At 47.7% G+C, this 22209-nt stretch overlaps 1 protein-coding gene across 4 annotated transcripts in view; it reads right to left on the reverse strand.

Moving 5' to 3' along the window:
* Positions 1-5217: 5217 nt before the first annotated feature.
* ZNF516 (zinc finger protein 516) overlaps positions 5218-22209 on the reverse strand; it is a 105715-nt gene continuing 88723 nt past the window's right edge. For all 4 annotated transcript variants that reach the window (XM_060119063.1, XM_060119065.1, XM_060119064.1 and 1 more), the window contains exons 4-6: positions 18894-18998; positions 17974-18041; positions 5218-9366 (exon numbers count right to left, since the gene is read on the reverse strand). In XM_060119063.1, coding sequence (XP_059975046.1) covers positions 9307-9366; positions 17974-18041; positions 18894-18998 — 233 coding nt within the window. In that variant the 3' untranslated portion in view covers positions 5218-9306. The remainder of the gene's footprint in view (positions 9367-17973; positions 18042-18893; positions 18999-22209) is intronic.

Here is a 22209-nt window from a genome sequence, read left to right on the forward strand (position 1 = left end):
CACTCTGTGAGCCGCTGCGTCCCCGGCATGGGGCGAGTCAGGCCACATAGGTGGCCAAACACAGCGTCATAAACAGGCACCGAATCGCTGTCTGTGATGATCCACCAGCAGGCGTTTTAATAAATCCCAGGTATTACTTGACCGCAGGCTACACAGACAACTGTGGGATGGGCGCCGATCTTATTCTTGGGGAAATTAGCCAAGAAGCCCTGGGGGTTCGGAAGTGGCAGCCCCTCCCTTCCCATGCCCACACCCTCCCACACTCTCAGTGCACAGCCTAATCGCTCCCAGGTGTGGTGGTACCTGCGGGGCACCTCAGCCCACCTTCCACGCCGGACGGGCACTCAAACCATCCCAGGGCGTGAGCCAAGGCCCCCCTGCCCCATATCCAGGCCCCGGCCACCGCCCAGCCCCCAAGCAGAGCATGCCCAGAAAACATCCACCACCTCACTCCTGAGAATGAGACTTGGGACCAAGACCCAGACACTGGGTGATGGAAAACCAAGCGAGGAGCGAGGTTTGAGAAGAAATTCCATGGAAGGCTCAAGGAATATAAGGAATGCAACATTCCTGTTATTGTGGTTTTTAAAAATACATCCCTCGGAGATGCACATTGACATATTTACAGTTGAAATGTCATGACATCTGGGAATTACTTAAATGATTGTAAGTCAAAACAACCACGACAACAAAGTAAAAGATACCAACATGGGCTTCCCTGGTGGCGCAGTGGTTGAGAGTCCGCCTGCTGATGCAGGGGACATGGGTTTGTGCCGCGGTCCAGGAAGATCCCACATGCCGCGGAGCGGCTGGGCCCGTGAGCCATGGCCGCCTGAGACTGCGCGTCCGGAGCCTGTGCTCCGCAACAGGAGAGGCCACAACAGTGAGAGGCCCGTGTACCGCAAAAAAAAAAAAAAAAAAAAGATACCAACAAATCTTGGCAAAATGTTGTCATTGTTGGAATCTGGATGATGAATATGAGTGAGAGAGTGTGTGTAATTTTCCATTAAGAAAAAGTTAGAATAAATGTAGAATAGAAGGAAAAATAATCCCAATATACGACTATAAGGGCCTTGATAACTTAGTTTTAGGAAAGCCGATGTCTGGAGCATGAAGGAAAGAACCAAGAGAGGAGGAAAGACCGAGTCTGGGCAAGACTGGCTAATGGTTCACTACAGGACCCACCTGGAAGTCACACTCAGAAATCGCAGTCAGTGTTTTCATCTCTATGTATGTTAGTTCTTAACTTACAGAAGGTCAGCCAAGAGAAACTTTGATAACTCTGAAATATGAACTCAGAAATCCAAAATGTCTTGTTCTGATCCAGTGATGGTCCTCCGCCCATCTCTTGACGGGCCATGGTATGTACACCCCTTACCTGGTGGATGGCTGCAGGGACCCATAGGATGATGGGTGTCAGTGCTTTGGAAAGCGGTAGCACGTCCCGTGAAGATCTTCATCGTTACCAGGCTGCATGCAGGGCATCAAGGCGGAATAGAGCAGGGGGCTCGCAAGCCCAACACAACTGGGCTCTGATGGTGTGGCCGCAAGTTACTGGCTGTGTCACTTTGACTAGGCTGTATCTCCTTCTCTGACCTTCTATTTTTTTCGCTTATAAAATGGAGCTAGCAATGCCTGCTTTGAAGAGTGCTGTGAGGCTTAAATGAGTTAAAATAGATGAAAACTTTCTACCTCAGTCCCCAGCACACAGTCCTTTAAAACATTAGCCCGGTGTCGCTATTGTCCTGAATGTATACCTCAAGACTGAAAGGTGTATCACCTAGACCTAGACTAAGATAATTCACTGTGCAACACGGTCTGACCCATGTCCTTCCTGGCCTTTGTCTTTCTTACCTAAAAGGTCTCACCTTCTCTGTCTCATGTTCAAGCTTCCCCTTGACCCCTGGACTGTCCACTCCTGGCTTGTCTCTAGTCCTTGAACGACGACAGACACACACAGGAACTCAGGATAGATGCACGAAATCTACACAAAGGCAGGCTATTGTGCTGATGCTGGGTTTTGTCACAGCAACTTCCCCACTGATACATGTTGTGGATCTTTGCCTGAAGACTCACTTTGAGTTAATGTCATCAAGGGATAATTGACAATGATCTCCACCCCTTTCCTCTTGTCAGATTTGACAATTCAAAGTATGTTCTAAATGGACCGAGGGGCATTTCGCAGAATACGTTTCCTTAGGCTCTTCCTCGCGGAAACTCATATGTCACTTTTCTCTCTCATATCAAGATCTTCTTACAGATGATCCAAGTCAACTAAGTAAGGTTTGATGCCAGATGCAGATTCTGTTTTAATTCCAAGTCATTACCCCAAGCTTTTTATAAAATTGTTTCCAAAATTTCAGGCGGGTGCCACCCGGTCCTGGGGACGCATGGGCATCTGGTTGATTTTCCAAGCTCCTTGACCTCTCTCCCCAGGTGGACCCCATCCCTCTTCCATCTACGCCCCCAGAGCTTGTAGCCCTCTGGCTCAGAACTCATGTTGACATCTGCCTTCCTCCCCGACTGTGGGAGCGCCAAGAGCATGTGCTATTTTGTTCCTCTTTCTATCCTGGTATCCAGGCCTGCCTGTACTTAGCCACGGCAGGCACCCAGAATGTGTTGAATGAACGTATAATGTCAAAGTTTCTGTACAATTTCAGAGAAGCCTGACGTATTTTGATCAGATGAGACTTGCGTGTTCATCTGGTTCCAACTGCCCTCTCCGCACAGGGGCCCTGATACTGATCCCCTCACGCATGAACATGGAGCTTCTGTTTGACCTCTCCGGGGTCAGGGAGTCTGTTGTCCTACTGCTGAATGGCCTGACCCTCAGGTCATCCTGTCTGTTAAGCCAAAGTCAGCCTGTACCTTCCGCCCACTAGACCCAGGTCTGCAATGCAAAACATCCACAAGTTCTGACTTGCTATTTCTCAGGGCAGACCTCCAATCACCTCGTAACTGCTCACCTGTCTCGTGTGACACCTGTCTTCTCTGAAAGAAACCCCCTCTTCTGATTTCTGTTACTCCGTCCTGGAAATGTTTCTAGTTTGTCTTAACCACTCTCTAGATGTCATGCCCAAAACTGAACAGAACATGACACAAGGAGACTCGTGGAGCACAAAGCCAAGTGGGAATGACCCTTCTTGTGACCTGAATACTGCTCTTCTGTTGACAAATCCCAGGACGATAGAAGACCAGCTTCCTCTTGCCCTTACAAGATTGGAACTGTTGGCAGCAAAGCTAAGGGTTCACTCTGATGCCATACTCTTACCAGATCTGACATCCCGCTAGGAGAGGGGGCTTGGAATGGGTCTCTCCATTATGTCTTCTGTAGTTGAAAAAAGAGAGAGGGAGAATGAAAGAAAGAGGAAGGAAAAAAGGAAGGGAGGAAAGGAGGAAGGGAGGGAGGGAAGAGCGGGGGAAGGAAATAGTCTCAGTGCAATCTTCTTCTTTCACTGCGTCTTTCCTCTTCCCATAAAGGAAACTGACCGGAGAGGGGGGTGTGACCATCACATGCTTCCAGATTCCTGCAGGACTTCCCCGACCTTGAAGCCTGCCAGGGCTGGTGCATCAGTTGGCAGAAAGGAAGTCAGACATTCCAAGAACTGGTCACAGAGGCGAAGACCAGCGCATTTCACATTTTGTTTCAATCATCTTGCTGATCTCTCGAAGAATACCTCGCCTTTTTAAAAGGTAAAACTGAGAACATGAGTAGCACAGATCAGGAATGCACCGCTGTTGTTTTCAAACAGCGAGACAGCGAGGGGGAAAGAGAGGTGCCATCACAAGTGGAGTGATTTGTTTTGTGTGTGCAGCTCGGCCAGATTGCCTCCAGCAGGGCAAGGGGTAGATTACAGCCACAGCGAACGTTCAGGCGCCGTCTGCCACCTGAGTCCCACCGCCAAGGACGACATCTCATGGCCATGTGGCAGGACATCCACACCGCTCTCTGGTGACCAGTGAACGGACAGAGAGAAAGGACAGCCGCTTTCCTGAAGGAGCACGGTCATGGTAGGACACCCCAGAACCGGGGCAAGTGTCTACCTTGGGTTTCACTCCACGAACATCCCACGCCTGTGTTCCCTGGAGGGAATTCCCCACACCTGGTGACACACACACACAGATCTGGGCCTCTTTTGGTCGTGTCGCACACCAAGAGTGCTACCAGGCTGGCACTGCCCCTCCTCATTTACAATCAGCACCCTTCTGCTCAGAACCCGCCGCCCGGGAAGAGAGAGGTTCTAGATAAACTAGGTCATAAACCTCCCCCGCGCCAGGTTGGTTCTGCAGTTTACAAAACTCACAAGGCCTTCCACAAGCTCCTCAAATCGGCATTTTCACCTAAGAATGGAGGGGCATGAAGAGGCCACCAGTGACCCAGGCCTGGATGCTCTATTTTCTGCACCAACACAATGTGAAAGCCACGTTCAGGTCCTCACCCCATCCCTTCCTTTTCCTGCCAATTGGGACACAGATCTTTTAACTTCAAAACACGTGTTATCTTTTTTTTTTTTTTTTTTTTTTTGCGGTACGTGGGCCTCTCTCACTGCTGTGGCCTCTCCTGCTGTGGAGCACAGGCTCCGGACGCGCAGGCTCAGCGGCCATGGCTCACGGGCCCAGCCACTCTGTGGCGTGTGGGATCTTCCCGGACTGGGGCACGAACCCGTGTCCCCTGCATCGGCAGGCAGACTCCCAACCACTGCGCCACCAGGGAAGCCCACGTGTTATCTTTTTACATTAAAATTCTGTTAGTGCATCTGAGGCCCCCAAGTCCTGTTTCTGCCATCTAAGCAGTAAATCTACTGCAAGTCTTAGAACAGTGTGTGTATCTGGCGTCAGGAAATGAGAGGTGCCCGGGGAAAATGAGAGAAATACAGGGTCACCTTTAAAAAAGAAAAAAAGTGTGCGTGTCCTGGAGTCCACAAAAGACTTGAAAAAAATCCTGTGGCCATCTTGGCATCCTTTTAGAGGAACTATCTTGTGAATCATCCAAAATCTCTTCTGCTTATATAAATACAGAACACTAACACTCGGGTTTGTGTTCAGGCAACAAAAATGTTCAAACCACAGATCCAGACGGGCTGTCAGAGGATTGAAGCCACCTCCTGAAATAGGGGAAAAAGGTCTTACAAATCTCAAGAACTCCAAGATGTTTTTATTGATTTCAATTTCCAATAGAATGAATATGTTTTCTCTAAATATTTTTTATCACACAACTGAAACATTGAATTATTTTTTCAGAAATAGAGTTAAATACATCGATCTAGTTACAAATTCTAATATAAAGAGTACAAAATATAATGTTATAAACTGTATTTTAAAAAAGAAATACAAACTCTATGGTCTTTTGCATTTTCCTGCCTCAAAGCATAATTAGCAAAGTTGAAGAATGAACATTTTCCCTCCGTCACTCCACACAGACACACTACGGGGCACCTAAACCATCACTTGAAGTCCTGGCCTGTGATCTTTTTATTCTCTTTCTTTTTGCTCAGTGTATAAAATGTCCTGCGATTAGAATGCACCCAAGTTAAAAGCAGTGAAACAGCATACACTACTTCAGACACGGAGACATTCTGAAAGTGGAAAAGTAAAGTTGTACAAACGCAGTCGTTTTTTTGTGCATCGATCACACCCCCCTGGGGGTGATTTGCCTGTTTTCAAGACGGCACGTTGGTAAAGAGAATCTGGCCGTGAAAACCCAGGAGGTGTGCTGCGTTCCAGGCACAGACTGAGAACTGCCAGTCACCTTCTGTGACCCTGTGGGCTACACTCTATCTCCTGGTGGAAAGAAGGTGCAGCTACCTGAGCCAGGTGCCTGGGAAACAGCAGGGAGGTGTCACCTGCGACCTGCTGGGTCCAATGCCACATCCCAGAGGCGTGCCGAATGATGACCCTGCATGTGCACGTGCCTCCGTGTACTGTTTGCCTGACACTGTACAACCTGTGACAGAGCGGCCAGATCTGAAGATGGTTCTCGACATCCTGGGCAGAACCAATGCTCCGTAAGCTTGCCAAAGTGGCATCTGTCATCCCCGGGGCCATTTCCTGGAGCACCTTCTTTTCAAGAAACTAGTGTCTTTCTTGGTTTACAAAATAAATAAGTAAATATTGGGAGGCCATCTCGTAAAGCACTGAATACTTTTCAAAACCAAAATGGCAAAATCCACTTGGCTTGAAAATCGGTACTGTGCCATAACTGAGGCGAAACGCATCCACCTGAGATGGCCCCAAGGCCTTCCAGGAACCAGGGGAGAAAAGTGACAGAACGGCTGACGAGTGCCCGGAGAAGATGCTCCAACAGCTGACTTTTCAGAGAATTTAAATGTTCATTCTTCAAATTAAGGAATATGAGTGAATAACCTGAAAGAGTCTCTAAGCTCATTATCTGTGTTACAACAAGGAGGAAGGGGGCGAGCAGGGGAGGACGAGGAGTGGCACCAGCAGCAGGAGTGTGCGGGCGGGGGCGGGGAGACACACGGAGAAGCTGCAGTGTAGACAACCAAACCCTTTATTGTCTAAGTTACATTGACGCCAACACTATCAAGTCCTGTTAAGAAACAAGGAAACAGCAGATTGGTAGAGGTAGTAGAAAGTCTGTAACAGTCAGAGGGTGACTTACAAGAGAGACCATGCGGAAATTATCCATCGAAAAAAAGTGAATCAAAACACATTGGCTAAATAAATAAGAAAAACACAAATCTTATTAAATACTAGGGTCAAACGGACATAAACACATGAACAAACCAATACAATACTGATGCTCAGTGGAAGAAAGGAAGCACAGTCGGGCCCCCAGACGGCTTGCCTTGGAGGGTGGTGTTCTTGGACGGCCCCCCGACCCCTGTCTGCTGAATTAAGGGAAAACCTTACTTCTGTGCTCCAGGCGGAAACCAGTATTCCAACTGGCTCAGGCTGCGTGTCCAGCCAACGGGGCTCCAGGACGCGCCCCTCTCCACCCCGCTCCCCGCAAAGGGGTCTCCCGGGTGACACCGGCGGCCCTGAAGGCCGCCTCTGAAACGGGAAGGACGTACACGATCGCGTCACTGTGGGTACGAAGTCCTCTGAGTAACGGAAACAGAGAAGCAGACCGAATCACCAGCCCCTGTGTGTTCCTGGACGGTCACCCGTCACTGTCAGCCAAGAAACTAAAAGCCAGAAAACGCAGAAATCATCACTGTGGGGAGACTATGGGAATGATCAAACACAATCAACAGAAAGGCATGCTGATTTCTAGGGTGAACAGAGGAATGTATCTCTGAAACTTTGCTCAAAATAACTTTAGAGGACAGTCACTGAACCGTATCTGCAAGGACATTCCTAATGACACCAACAGGACAGATCATTCCGGTACACATCCGGTGTAAGAATATCAGGAAAAAATAAGTAAAAGAGTTATATATATAGACACACACATATATGCAGCTATATGTGTGTGTATATACATGTATATATATATTTATAGATATAAGCTAGCCAGTTACATTGCATTGCTTGCAAATGTTGCAAAGTAACCTGAACCGTCAAGTAATTTAAATTCAGTAACAAGTAGAATCCAGAACCAAACATTAACTAAAAACAACAACAACAATAACAATAATAATAATAATAATATAATTCAACAAATCATTAGAACAGGAAAACCACACTTTAGGGTGTGTGTGTGTGTGTGTGTGTGTGGGTGGGTGTGTGTGTGTGTGTCTGTGTGTGTGTGTGTGTCTGTGTGTGTGTGTGTGTGTGTTTAAACAAGTCTTTGTATCAGAAGCCCATTTTCTACAAAAACTGCACTAATCCATTACTGTATTAAGTAAACTGTCGCTCTCACCAGTATTAAAGATTAGGATAATTTCTGTACATGTAAAATTATTGCTTTTTTGAAAAATATATTTAGCATGCTCATTTTAATCCACTTCCTGCCTTTACAAAATTTCACAATTAAAAAAAACCTAGTAAAGCTTTTGCAAAAAATTTCACAGAACATTTTCATTCAAGGCAGCAGTAACTTTTGATAATGCATAAAATCATTATGTGCAAAAATCTGAAACTCTCAGAAACATTACCATCACACATGGTGTCATGGTAATAGGAAAAGAAAATATTTATATCTGTGGAATACAATTTAACTGCGGACACTGCCAAGGTTTAAGACCCTTTGTTACGGCCCTTAACGCCCCACCGCTAAGACTGGCATCTGCGCGACTGAGGAAGAGGTATATAAAGCTGCCCGACCCACGGGCCGGGGGGCCTCCACACTCTGGGAATGAGGGGACTCGTCCCATGGAGGCCCCCCGGCCCAAGAAGAAAAGACGCCTACTTGCTGGGACAGATGGACAGGAAGGCAGGGAGGGAGGGGGGCACAGGAGGCCCCAGAGCACCAGGACCCCGGCGACCTGGGCCCCCCACGGGCTCAGGGATCCTCCCGCTACGACTAAAAGGGTCCAAATCGAGGGGGGTTCAGTGGCTAGATAATTTGTTAAGACAGGCAGTCTTCCGTTGTAAGCAGTTTGCAGAATGTAGCCCTGTTACCAAAAGGTCCTGAGAATAAACAAAGAAGCCTGTTTTTCTTAGTGTTCAACTAGCTCTTTTCCGAAGCACAACAAAAGCCTTCCCGTGGATGTGTTTCCTCTGCCGGATTCACTGAGCACAGACGGGAGAGAGGGACACACCTGGGAAACGCAGGGGGCCCCCAAGGGGATGCGATGGGACCACTGAGGAAGGAGGACCTCGTCACCCACCCGCCCCCCATCGAGCCTGTTTCCACAGCACCTCAACGCCCATCCTTCCTCTTTTACTCACTATTTTAAATACCCACTAAGACAAGGAGAGGCCAGAGCGTCAAAACTCCGTCAACCTGGACCCCTCCGCTGTCCGTTCTGACGCCACCTCCAACAGGCCTCTGAGCATCGGTGGCGGCTTCTGTTACAGTGCCTGGCTGCTTCACTCTGTCCAACACACATGAGCATCTTTCTTCCAGTGTCTCAAACCTGTCTTGAACGATATCGATGCTTTGTGCTCCTACCGTGCCTCCCACCTCCACCGTTTATTATAAGAAAATACGGACTATGGTCGGTGAGCACGTATATGCATACAGAATATCTACATGTAATTCTAAGTCGAGCATCTTCGTTGATGTTTAATGTGTAACAAGGAGAAGCCCTCCCTTCAGCTTCCGCTCCGCCCAGCGGCTGCAGATCTGAGGTGTCCGGTCGGGAGTTCTTCCACGGGGAGGTCAGGGTCACGGTCGGGACATCCACAAGGGAACTGCGGACACCGTCCAGGGGCACCGGGGATGGTGAAAGCGTGTCTCTAGGTTCCCTTTCTGAGAGGCACTGTTTGGACAGTATCTGCATTAGAATGGTCTCTCCCCTGGGGAAAAAAAGAGACAAGAGAAAAGCTCATTTCTGCCTTTGGTTTCCAAGTGCATTTTTCCTATTAATTTTCTTAGCAACGCCCAAAGCACAAATAGCAACCTTCACAGAGCCACTGAGTCAGGTCGGCAGAGACCCCTGGCTTCAGCTTTAACTCACTGCACACGAGCAGGATATGTCTGCACTGTGCCTTCCTGCCTTCCAAGGCAGCTTGAGAAAAATCACCCCCAAGGATCTACAGAGGATCATTAGCCATCTCTGTTCCGCATGCAAGAACAGCAAATCATAGTGCCTGAACCAGCTCCAGAGGAAAGGTTAAAAAGATGGCCAGATGGGACCGGAGGAGGATTCAAAACAACAATGCACCATGAGTAATACAAAGCGGGGTTCACAGGTGAATGACAGTGCCAAAACAGGGTTGAATTTGGGGGTCACACGAACCAAAAGTACAGCACTCCCATAGGTCTCTCAGCACCTGAGAGAGCTTCCACCCATTTCCACAAATAATTACCACGTTGGAAAAATAGAAAGGGTGTTCTAAAGTCAAGGGAACTGCAAGATGAAAATGAGAATGAAGGAGAGGCGAAGCTCTCAGAGAAGGCTCTCACACGACATGTGAAGCATCGCTGTTTGAACAATGGAGTTTACAATCTGAGGACACAACAGGGCGAGATTAATCTTACTTAACTGCATTAACCTTCAGCTGAAGTCTCGAGGAAGTAAAACCAACAGCTTGAAGTTAACATGCACACATAAAATGCAGCACTCGTGTGAAATTCCGACTGGTTTCCAGCTATGCCTGCAGGAACCCTAGAAATAAGTGTGTGTTGGGGGGGGTCTGGTTGACATAATGAATTAAGTGCCTCTCTCTAGTTAATAGTTTCACAAGACTCCTACGTAAAACTAGCTCTGCATTCACCAGTCGACATCTAGCAGAAGTCAGAAAGATACTCAACAAAATTTTATGGGGGGCTGGGGGGAGTGGGAGTGTCCGTACCACTGTACGGACAGTAGTTTATTTGAAATGTAGGAAACAGTAACGGAATGAGAGAGGTGATAAAACTTCCTTAAGTAGATGGTGAATTTCCTGCAGTAAACTGACAAGGATGTTTTGCATTTTTGCACAGCGACATCACGCCATGGGGAGATCCATCATCGACAGGGCTCATTTGGAACTGGTTCCAGATACATTCGAGGACGGAAAATGGCCTTTGTGTTTACGGACAGAAAAACAGGAGTTATTGTTAGCTGTTAGGTGGCTGGCCTTGAACGTTTTGAGGAAGTATGTAGCAAACAGACTTGCTGGGGATTCCATAAATGGGCAAAGAATGTGTATGAACACGTGTGTTGTGTGTGTCTAGATTCTGTATACACAATCCAGGCATCTCCTTGGATTTCCCTTCCTTTGGACCAGAACACACAGACTTGTATTGGAAGAAGGAAAAAGGATGGTTAGAGAAGAAGCATGGAGATGGCCCTCTGTCCGTAAAGGACTTTTACACCGCAGGCTCAGAAAGTTTTAAAGCTACGTTTTTCAGAGGGACTGCAAAATCTGGCTAACCCGAATAACCAGGTTGTTTAATTCAGTCCACAAATCCAGAGGCACAGATGCCAAGTTTGTCTTTATAAATGAGGGGATGTGTTCAAACAGCATCTCACTTTTAAGTGAGCTGTTTTCACTTCGGATTCGTTGGGACCAACACCTTATTCCTCAGTACAGCAGTCCTATATAGGGTTTTCAAGAAATGACTGAAATTCATCTGAGAAATGAGGCCCAGGGGAAAATGCAGCCATGGAAGAAAGGAGTCACAGAAATACTTAAATTAAGTGGACACATGATATCTGAGCACAAACAAGTTGCTTTTATTCTCCCACAAAGAAAGAGTCATCAGAAAATCAGAAGCACGCTTTTAGAAAATTTGGCTTTTCTTTACTGCAGCTGTGTGAATTGTGGACTCTTCAGTAAAACTGAACAATATTTATTCAGAAATAAATATTATCTTTCTTTAAGGCGTTTCAGTGTTCCAGGGATGAATACTGACTTCTGGAACTTGGTGAGGCCTACTTTTTCTTCCCCTTTTGTCTTATAAGGTAAAGGAATGCATGTGTGCTCATGCGTGGGAGTAAGTGACCTACACACACAAAAGCCTATATCCCCTGGGACACACATGAGTCTCTCGGCCTCCGTGGACCAAGGCCTGCATTAGACATGCGTGGTGATACTAAATGCTGAACGGCGTACAGGGAACATCTTACTGACAAGGACCTTTCCCAACAAGCCAACAGTTAGCTGGGACTCGCGTTATCACAGATCATTTTGGATAAATCACTAGTTATATTCACGACTTTTCACGTTATGTTATACTGAGTGAGAAAATGGATGCTGTGTTTCAAGGCATTTGGTTTACATGAGTAAGAAAATTACTGAGACAAACCAGCTGAATTTTGAAATGCGATCTGTGATACTGAGAATCTAAAAGGGATACTGAAAACAGATCATACATAGATTCAAATATACCAGCCTATGGGATTTCTCCATCGTTTGCATTCTAACCTCCGTAGCTAAAAATGAGACAAATTAAGTTGCCATTTTTCTTCTCATTTCCCTTTATTTTGATTAATGGAATTATTTCTCCAGCTTAACTATTTTAAAATAACATTTAGAAAAATAAGTAAACTATTAATCATAGTCTATAAATTTTGGCAAGGAATCCGAACAAATCGTAACACCAGATTTCATATTTCAGCAAAAGACGGTCTGGTCTTTTAAATCCCAAAACCAGGGGAATGGAGAGAGACGGGGTTAATTTTTCTTGGTTTTAGAAAGACCATTATTTAATTTCTAACATTTAATGAACAATACAATTGGAAAAATACAATTTCTCCACAACATTGAAGAAACCCCTTATTTTTTTCTCTAACATCCATAGCGCAGTGATACCAATATTTTAAAAAGCATATTATTTTCAAAAAATGTTCTTTCTAATGATGAATTTTGATGACTACTAGAAATTAAATGTTCAGTTGTGTTAAATCTATAGCAAAGCATCTTGAAAATGATGATATACATGAATTCCTCCTCTTATGTGGAGTTTTGCTTGGAATATTAGCTTCTCTTATGACGAGAATTATCTTCCTAATACAACAAGCACCAGCAGCGGGTGCCTTTATTCCCGAGGGCTGGGAGATTCATCCCCACAGCTAGGGAAGCTCCACTAATGAAGAGGGCTCCTGGCTGCCAGGGCTCAAACCCTTTTACAATAAATGCAAAGGAATGGGATGCCTAGAGAATAGATACTGTGCCCAGGAACAAACTATCCGATACCATACTATTACCTAATCCAGACCTTTAACTTCTAAGGAGTCAGTAATCCTTTCCACCCCACCCATCAGAGGAATGTGCTGATAAAGAAACTGCTCTGGGATCTCCAAGTTCAAGCGTAAGCCTGTAACACAGAAGGGGCTTAGCCAGTGTGCGTGCAGAAAAGAGACCACGACCAAAAACACATCAAAACGAAACTCTTTGGGGGAGGGGTGTGGGAGAGAGATGGGTTGGGAGGTTGGGATTAGCAGATGCCAACTAGCATATATAGGATGGATAAACAACAAGGTCCTAATGTACAGCACAGGGAACTATAGTCAATATCCTGTGATAAACCATAATAGAATAGAAAAAATAAATAAACTACATGTATGACCTTGTAAACACAAAAAGGAAACTTTTATTCCTCAAGTAACTAAATTAACTGAATTTAATCCACTCCAACGTATGTATATTATGACATTAGGATTACCCCACATAGAAAATTCAGATATTAATACAGCAAAGTAAGGGCAGCTGCCGTATGGCTGTGGGTACAGACGTGGCGTCTGCCCACCAGCGTGATGTCATCTGAACACAAGGCAGCAAACTAGGGAACTACATTTATGTTGACAACACTCTTCTCAAGCTAAGAGCTCTCCCATCCTCCCTTTAAGGCACAACTAGCAGCTAGACTATAAAACAAAACAAGACAAAACCAGGGTGTTTACAGGCACACGACCAGGTTCTGACAAAGCAGGGAGATGCGGAGGAGAGTGAGTGGCCGTGACGACTGAGCACAACGGTCCACGATGGGCCCATCCACACAGGCATCAACACGTGCGGCTACATGTTCACACGCATGTGCACCGTACATACACACGGCACCCACGTCTCCCCAGCTGTTCAGGACAACTGTTCACTCCTGGAATAACTGACAACAGCTAACGTGCTGGACGTCTGGTCTCCGCCAGGCTCAGTCCACCGTCCCCGTTCATCTTCTCAGCAAGCACAGGAGTACGTGTTGCCGTTGTCTTCATTTTACAAATGAGGAAACTCAGGTGAAGTTCCCCTGCCTGAGCTGAGGTCTAGGTTAGAGCCTCCTACTCAATAACCCAACATCTTAATGATTCAGGTTATTGGGTCCCTCGGAGTAGAACGGGCTGATCTTGGCTGATCCTCAACGCTGAGAGCTATTAAATATTTACATGTTCTCCACCAGGATCAAACCCACTTCAAACCCACATATTCGCCTGCCAAGAGGCATCACAAACTTGACTTGAAGGTCAGCTGGAACTGGTTTTGTCCAGCTCCTCCTGCCACGTTCCAGGCTCCAGGAGTGGCTCCTGCCAAGAGCTGGAGCCTGAAGCCGGCACCCGGGTCCACTCCACCCCTCCCCCCTCTCCCATCCTGCATCCAACTCCCAAGTTCTCCCCGCCGTCAAACATCCCCACACCCATCTGCTCTCCGCAGCCCCACCCCAGCTCGGGCTGCCTCTGGGTCTCGCTGGGACGACCCCAAGCACCTCCAGAGTGGGGCTCAGCTCACTGTCCGCAACCTCCGCAATCCATCCCCGACCCAGACCAACCTGACTCTCCTACAGACACGACAGTGGTGACGTCACCCCCACTGCCCTCAGGGTGGAATTCCCACAACTCTGCGCTGGTACCCAGCGGCGGTGTGTCTCCCCAGGCTCACGTCCTGAGCGCCTGGCCACCCGCCCAGCTCTCCCCCCATACAATTCCTCCAGCGAGACATCTCTTCCACCTCCGGGGTTGGGGTCGGGGGGTATCGGCGGGGGCATCTGCCGGCTACCCGCACCCTGGCACAGTCTTTTTTTTTTTTCTTTTTTTTTTTGCGGTACGCAGGCCCTCTCACTGCTGTGGCCTCTCCCGTTGCGGAGCACAGGCTCCGGACACGCAGGCCCAGTGGCCATGGCTCACGGGCCCAGCCGCTCCGCGGCATGTGGGATCTTCCCAGACCGGGGCATGAACCCGTGTCCCCTGCACCGGCAGGTAGACTCTCAACCACTGCGCCACCAGGGAAGCCCTAGCACAGGGCTTCTCGACGCCCCAAGCCTGGTTCCAGGACCCTCACCCTATCACAGCGCTGCACCTCTCTGCCCTGTCTTCTTATCTAAACCACCCACTGGACCTCAGGAACCATGAAAGCAGGAAAATTATTTACCTTGTCTCCCAACATCCTCGTTATCTCCACCAATGTGACAGAGCCTGGCACACAGGAGGTGCGCAATAAATACCGTTAATGAGTGAATAAATGATTATTGTAAAACTGAATGCCCAGATTCTGTTTCAGTCAGATAATTTAACATCTATTACGTGTATCTATAAAAGCCTATCAACTGTTAGTGTTACATCAAATAATTTACGCGTGAATACAGTGTTGTGTGATTTTTAAAAACTCCCCTGATCCACAGCTTCTAAAGCCCATTCTTTTCTAAAGGAAAAGAATGATTTAAATATTAATTAGTTAATGTTTGTAAAGCACACTAAGCATGGAAAAGAACATGGCTGGTAAGTATAATGAGTCCCGTTCTCGACATAAATAACCACAGAACTGTCCTATGAATCTATACCATATTCTAAATCTAAGACAGCAGTTGTGATTTCTGTAAACAATGAGAACTCCAGAATAAGAAAGAACAGTAAGATAGAAGCCGATAACTACTACTGCTATGGTTTTCACTTATCCTGGCAGACACATCTCTATGAGAATTCTTAAATTCCAAAGTACGTTAAAGAAAACAGAAGTTGCTTCAAGAACCAAAATGTTCAGTGATTAATCAACAAAAGCTACTTTTAATGTAACAGAGGACCAGAAGTACTTCCAGAGGCCATATCTCGAATATGCCAGCACGAGAGGTGTAGAAATCCAGCTCAGTTTTGGTGTCACGGGCCTGACAACCACAGTTCGGAGACTGAAAAGCAGGCCAGATGACCCACGGAGGCCTTGCAACAGGAGTAAACAGTTCCTAAGACCACAGCATTGAGTCACTGTACACGTGAAACTAAGAGGTTGGCTGGTAGTAAGTACAAAATTGCAGAACTCGGGTTTACAGAGACAAAGACAAAAATATAGATACATCTTTTCTCTTTCATCACCAAGAATGGGTAGCAACTGTGATGAATTCCCAGCATAACTATAAGTAACAAAAAACTAATTTTAAATACAGTCTTAGTGATTTGCTTTCTTGATCTATTTCTCCCTGTACCAGAAGCCTTTTAAAGAGGCTTAGGTAGAATCCATGTGCACCAGATAAACTGATGTGTATTCCTGAAGAATCTCACTATGTTATTCAGAGACCTGCCTGGTGCTTCCCGGCCCCGTCAAACACTCTTCTGGAAAAGCCACATCTTAGGTGGACTGAATGGGTCGCTGTGTCTGCAGGAATGCTCTGGACTGACTTCACTTGTACTGTCAGTATGTAATTCTCCAATTACGGCACGACCTTGCTGCTACTACAACCCACAGACACATCACAGTGTGCCTTGTCGAAAGGGGGTTTTACTTCTGTTTAAAAGGAGAGCGTTGCCTAATTCGAGCTGAGGTCACATGTGTCCAGAAATCTTTTAATTCTGCGTTCAGTGAGATGTTATTTTTTTCATCATCACAGCATCGTGAAATAACAGCCTTCATTCTAAAACTATGGATTTTATTAAGAGAGAAGTCACTTCCTAAAAAAACTGTAACAAAGGGAAAGGCATTCTGTCCATGACATATGAAGAAAAGGCTTTTAACAAAAAACAGGGATTCTGAAAGTTCGATAAAAAACAAAACCAAAGCCTCTGATCAGGCACCGTCCATCCTAAGGCCAGCTCAACCATTAATTAGCAGCAGGCTCAGGGCCGTGTGTTTATCGCTCACTATTCTCTTCTAGAGAAACGGACTGGAATTTCTGGAGGTTCTTCTGACATCTATGTCCCCATCATCATTGTCAAGGACCGTGAATCCCACACGTGTCCAGGCAGGGTGTGCTCACTGGATCTGACCACCTGGACCGGGTCCTGGGTGTTTATTCTGGCAGCAAGGAAACCCCTTTTCATTTACAAGGCGGGGAGGTTGCGGTTACAGAACCTTCTACGGCAACCAACCAGGAAGCAAGAAGGTGACGAGAAAATGCTCGTGGGAGAACGAGGACGGGCGTGACATCCTGTCGCGGGCAGAGAGGAAGCAGAGCTCTGAAACCACGTGCTCTTGGCCCAGGATGACGGGACAGACCACTTAGGATGGCGCGTGTCCCCTCACGTCAGAGCTACAGACTGCATCCCACAGTCACTCGTGCCCAGGAGCTGGCCACCTTTTGTAGACTGAACGCACTAAGGCCACACATCTACGGTGACCCGCATTCTATATACACGCATACGGGTATCTTACGCATTATGGCCGAGCCGGTGGTGTGCATTAGACAGAGAATCAAATCAGGACAAAGATGAAGCCCTGAGACACCAAACTCAGCAGAACGCTTCTTATGGAGTGATTCAAAAATACGGTTCTGAAATAATGCCATGTGCGCGACATGGATGGACCTAGAGAGTGTCATACAGAGTGAAGTAAGTCAGACGGAGAAAGATAAATATTAATCGTATAATATCACTTATATGTGGAATCTAGAAAAATGGTAGAGATGAACTTATTTGCAAAGTGGTAACAGAGTCACAGATGTAGAGAACCAACTTCTGGTTACCAAGGGGAGGGAGGGGGAGGGACAAACTGGGAGACTGGGACTGACATACACACACGACTATACATAAAACAGACAACTAACGAGAACCTACTGCATAGCACAGGGAACTCCACTCAAACCTCTGTGATGGCCTTGATGGGAAAAGAATCTAAACAAAGAGGGGATGTATGTATAACTGATACACTCTGCTGTACACCTGAAACTAACACAACATTGTAAATCAACTCTAATAAAATTTTTTTAAAATACGGTTCAGAAGACAAGAGACAAAGCCTAACTTGTTCTCAAGCTAACCTCCAAGCAAAACATCTTGAGTGGAAAAGTATGACTTTCTGGTGTTTTCCATCACCACCGGTCTCTACCAATTCCATCACCCCCAACAAGACCCAACACAGCTGCATCGACCCCGACCGTGTCGTTCACGGCCTGAGCCACCTCCAGTGATTATCAGGCACCCACAGACTGTCCCGCAGGACTGGGCTCTGGTTCGCAGCAACGAAAAGTAAAACACCACGTGGTACCCTTGCGATGACCATCGTGACACCCGTTTTCCCAGCTATGACGTGAAAACCCACACACCCGTGAGTCGGGAGACCTACTTGTTTGGGGGCATCTGCGGAGGTGGCGTGGGCTTCAGCACCTCGGAGGCCGTTAGACTCAAACAACACTGTGAGGACAAGGACGTGCGTTAGCAGGGGGACACGAGCTTCCCGACACCCCGTGACACGCGTCCCTTACAGATTAAAGCACTTGCGCAAAAAACAACAACAACAAAAAAAAAGACCCAGCGCCCAGCCTGTGGCTGGAAAATACCAGTTTACCATAACACTTACTGTAAGAGACTGAAAACGCTGCCTGGGGCTGGTGCCCTTTTTAATTCAGGCTTCATCGCCAAAGAGACCCGTCAGTGACAACATTAATTAGCCAGGCGCGTGCAGAGGGCCCCTCCTTCTGCGTCACTTACCGTTTGGCCCCTGTCACTTTGCATCAGACCCGACCCGGGTACGGATGCATCCTTCACGCTTGGGATAAAGCACCCCCGGCCCCGCCTCGCCCCGGCTGTGTGGTGTTCGCACCACACACGCACTGCTTCCCCCCGATTCCATCTCAGGCAAGCTCTTGACAAACAGGCCGAGGAATTCTGCCACTCAGCACCCACCGGTCCACAGAGGCCAGCTGGTGCCGAGGAGGAAAGCAGGCAGCCGGGTGTCATGCCGATGGGGGGCTTGGGTTTCAGTGCTTCCTGGTGGCAGCATAACTCATTACCCCATGCACTTCTGAGGAGTCCACTCTAATTAAAGTGGAGCATTTGCAAAACAGGTTTATCTCAGATTAAAGCACACGGCACTTGGATGCAAAGGAAAAATCATTTCAGGTGCAGGTGCCGGATGGGACAGCCTAGAGTGTAATCCCAGGAGAGAAGGCCTGACCCCCTCACCTCACCCGGGCGAAATCTAAACCTGTCACCGACTGTGGAAAACAGAGACTGCCCCCCACCCTGGGCCCCCCGGGCAGGTACCTGTGTGAGCCCGCGTGTGGGCCCGGAGATGGCTAGACTGGTGGAAACACTTCCCACACTCCACGCAGACCAAGTCTCCCTGGTGGGCCGGCGTCCGGAGCGTCCCTGGGCGGCGGTGCAGGGGCGGGGGAGGGAGGAAGGGGGCGAGAGGAAAACATCGTCAGCCCCTCCACTGTGTCCCCACGGCAGGCACCTCCAGGCCCCCGGATGGCCCGCACACACAGGACCGCGAGGGAGCACAGATCCGAGAGGATTAAATTCCACTCCCGTGACGCGCCCTCAGGCGTGTGGGACCCGGGCAGCTGGTGGCCCACATCCGGCCAATGGAGTGATGCGGCCAGACCAAGTGAGGGACCAGGAAGCAAGGCTGGGCCCTGCCCCCAAGGCGATGCTGGACCACACGCCCGGGAGCTGCGCCATCCCCACCTACCCACCCTGCCCCTTACCTGTGTGTCCTGCGCATCCCGGGCAGAGCACAGGCGGGACACCTAGGAAGGAGGCCGGTCTTAGAGCGCCGACCTCCTGTTCCCTCCTGACCCTAAAAGATGTCTGGCTTTTGCTAGAAAAGGGACGCAGAAGAAGCATACTCGTCTGTCTGCCTTTTCTGGATGAGGGCATCTCTCTGAAGAAAAGCCTAATTTTTCATGTAACAGTAGCTCTGAAATGACTTCCCTGAGCTTAATCTTCCCCATCAGGCTCAATGGTAGCTCAACTCAATGGGAAAACAAAAATCAAAAATACTAACTAGGGCCTCCCTGGTGGCGCAAGTGGTTGAGAGTCCGCCTGCCGATGCAGGGGACACGGGTTCGTGCCCCGGTCTGGGAGGATCCCATATGCCGCGGAGCGGCTGGGCCCGTGAGCCATGGCCGCTGGGCCTGCGCGTCCGGAGCCTGTGCTCTGCAACGGGAGGGGCCACAACAGTGAGAGGCCCGCATACCGCAAAAAAAAAAAAAAAAAAAAAAAATACTAACTAGAAAAAGTTATGCCTGTAACTACAAATTTTTTTAAATGATGTTCCCTGAGCTGAGTATTTACACACCTGAAGTCTGACATTTGAATGTAAAAGGTGAGTGAAAGGATGACCAAAGGGTCTTAGCCAAAACAAAAATCATTCTCTTGTCCTAATTCAGAAGCCACAACACATAAAAATAATATAAAATTGTTTCTACATTACAGGTAATGTTTATGGAGATAACAGTCAAAGAAATGCAAGAATTGTAGGGCAGATCTTGGTGGATTTCTCGTTGGACAAGTCATGAATGTGAGTCTCCAAGAAAGAGAAGAATCTGCCCACAAAGTTCTCAGCTTCCTCACCACCTCCTTCAAGGATGCGAGGAGAACGATAAGACACATTTTCACCCCCTCGTGCCCTGTCATTAGTGAAACATCAGGGTGTCGGGTTCCCGGTAAAACACAGAAAGTGTCACCCGGCCACGTGACCCTGGGAGCCGCGGGCTCATGTGCTGAGACCACCCGCCTCCTCTTTCCTGGAGTTCTGACCAGGCCGAGTCGGGGGAAGGAAAAGCTGAGGAGGGCGTCCCTGGATGACTGACCGATGGGCCCAAGAAGGGGACCGGGCCTCCTGCGTGCACCGGACACCCCAGTTCTTCTGATCACAGGCAGCCAGCATGAAGACGGCTTCTATCACCGGCTAACACACTCAGCCGTTCAGGGCGGCCCCTCCCTCCTCTGACTCTGGTCCAGGAACATCTCAACTTTATCCTCGCCTTTTTTGCTCCCCCCTTTTCACTGTGAGCACCATCCAGCTGGGCTCCTAAGGAGACCCTCTCTGCCAGCAGCTGTGGTTGCCTGGATTTTCCCAAGAATAATGGGACTGCATCTAAATGTAGGTCCTAAGGATGCCTCCAGGGCACCCACCGATGATGATGACTCCCCCATGTGGCCTTTGCATCTAATGGTCACAACATGCAAAATGAAGCCATTATCATACTTTTTTTTCTAAGTAATTCCCATCCAAACTAGCAGCAGGAAAAGCACAGCCCTTGTACCCACTCACCCATCCTGATTTCCTCAAATTAAGTATGCATCAGCACACATGCGCGCGCACACACACACACACACACACACACACGCACACGTTTTCCCATGCATTCTATCATACCATTTTCTCCTGACTTTTTAAAGAAAAGACCCTTGCCCTTTACGGTCAATAATATTATGCCCAAGCTACTTCAAAATTCTGAGCTAGTGAGAAAGGTTACAAACTTCATTTGAATTGAAGGCTACCTGGTGAGCAATCAGCTCTGACACTCTGACCTCAGAAGTAAAGTTGTGTATAGCAAGTGGGCTCAGAAAGGAAAGGAAGAGGCCTTGGCGGGTCTTCGGGGGCACCTGCAGACTCTCCTCCAAAGCCCTGCCAACATTCATTCAACTTCATTAGGCTGCAAGAGGTCCTCCCTGCCCCCGCCAGGGGAGGAAGGAAACCGAAGGATCCTGCAAAGGTTCTACCGAGATTCACACAAAGGAAGTACAAAGCTTCTGTCATTATCCTATTAATATGTCTTGGGCATACAAGATTTTTTTTAAGTCCCAACAAAAAACCTTATATGTCATCCTATCCAGAATTATCCTGTTCTTTTATTTTCGATTTTTTTAATTCTAAACTCCGTATCATCCTCTACTACAGGCTGGACACAAATTCTGGAAACACAGATAATTTACTATTTTATGACTATTCTATCAACAAACCACTCACGTTACACTCATACCTGTTCCCAGACTTGGGATCTACACAGCAGAATGATCACAGGAAATGTAGCTTTTTTTTATCCTTAAAGGATTAGGCTTCGAGTCCCTAAGGGAAGTGACGATGATCGTTTCCATGTAACATCTTTTCTCTTTTGGCAGAGTTTCCAGACTATTCATTTCTATACAAACATCATTTGGTCAAAACACAGGTGGGGAAAAGCTCTCTGAGAATTCTCTCTCTTAACCTCGTAAAACCTTGATGTCTCAGAGGCATCGCCCGGGAGCACCGTTCTCCGTCTCAAGACAATACCTCCCTTGAGACTCACAGCATCACACCTCCAGCACCACAAGGATGTCGTGTCCACAACAGGTGAGTGCCTCTCCTTTTGCAAGATTCCCTTCTGCACCTTTCTGCCTTCCTACCGCGATACGTGTCACCCATGGCCCGCGTGGGAAGGCTGCGATCTTCCCTGGCAGATGACACCACTCGGGGAAACACAGCAAGACTGCATCAGAGGACAGCGTGAGCCCCCAAAGTGCTGACAGACTCGTGGAATAGGACAGTCGCAGAGATTATTTGGAATGGAGATGAATTAGCTCAGATTCT

This window comes from Mesoplodon densirostris, chromosome 15, assembly GCF_025265405.1.
Source record: "Mesoplodon densirostris isolate mMesDen1 chromosome 15, mMesDen1 primary haplotype, whole genome shotgun sequence".
In the NCBI taxonomy this organism is placed as follows: Eukaryota; Metazoa; Chordata; class Mammalia; order Artiodactyla; family Ziphiidae; genus Mesoplodon; species Mesoplodon densirostris.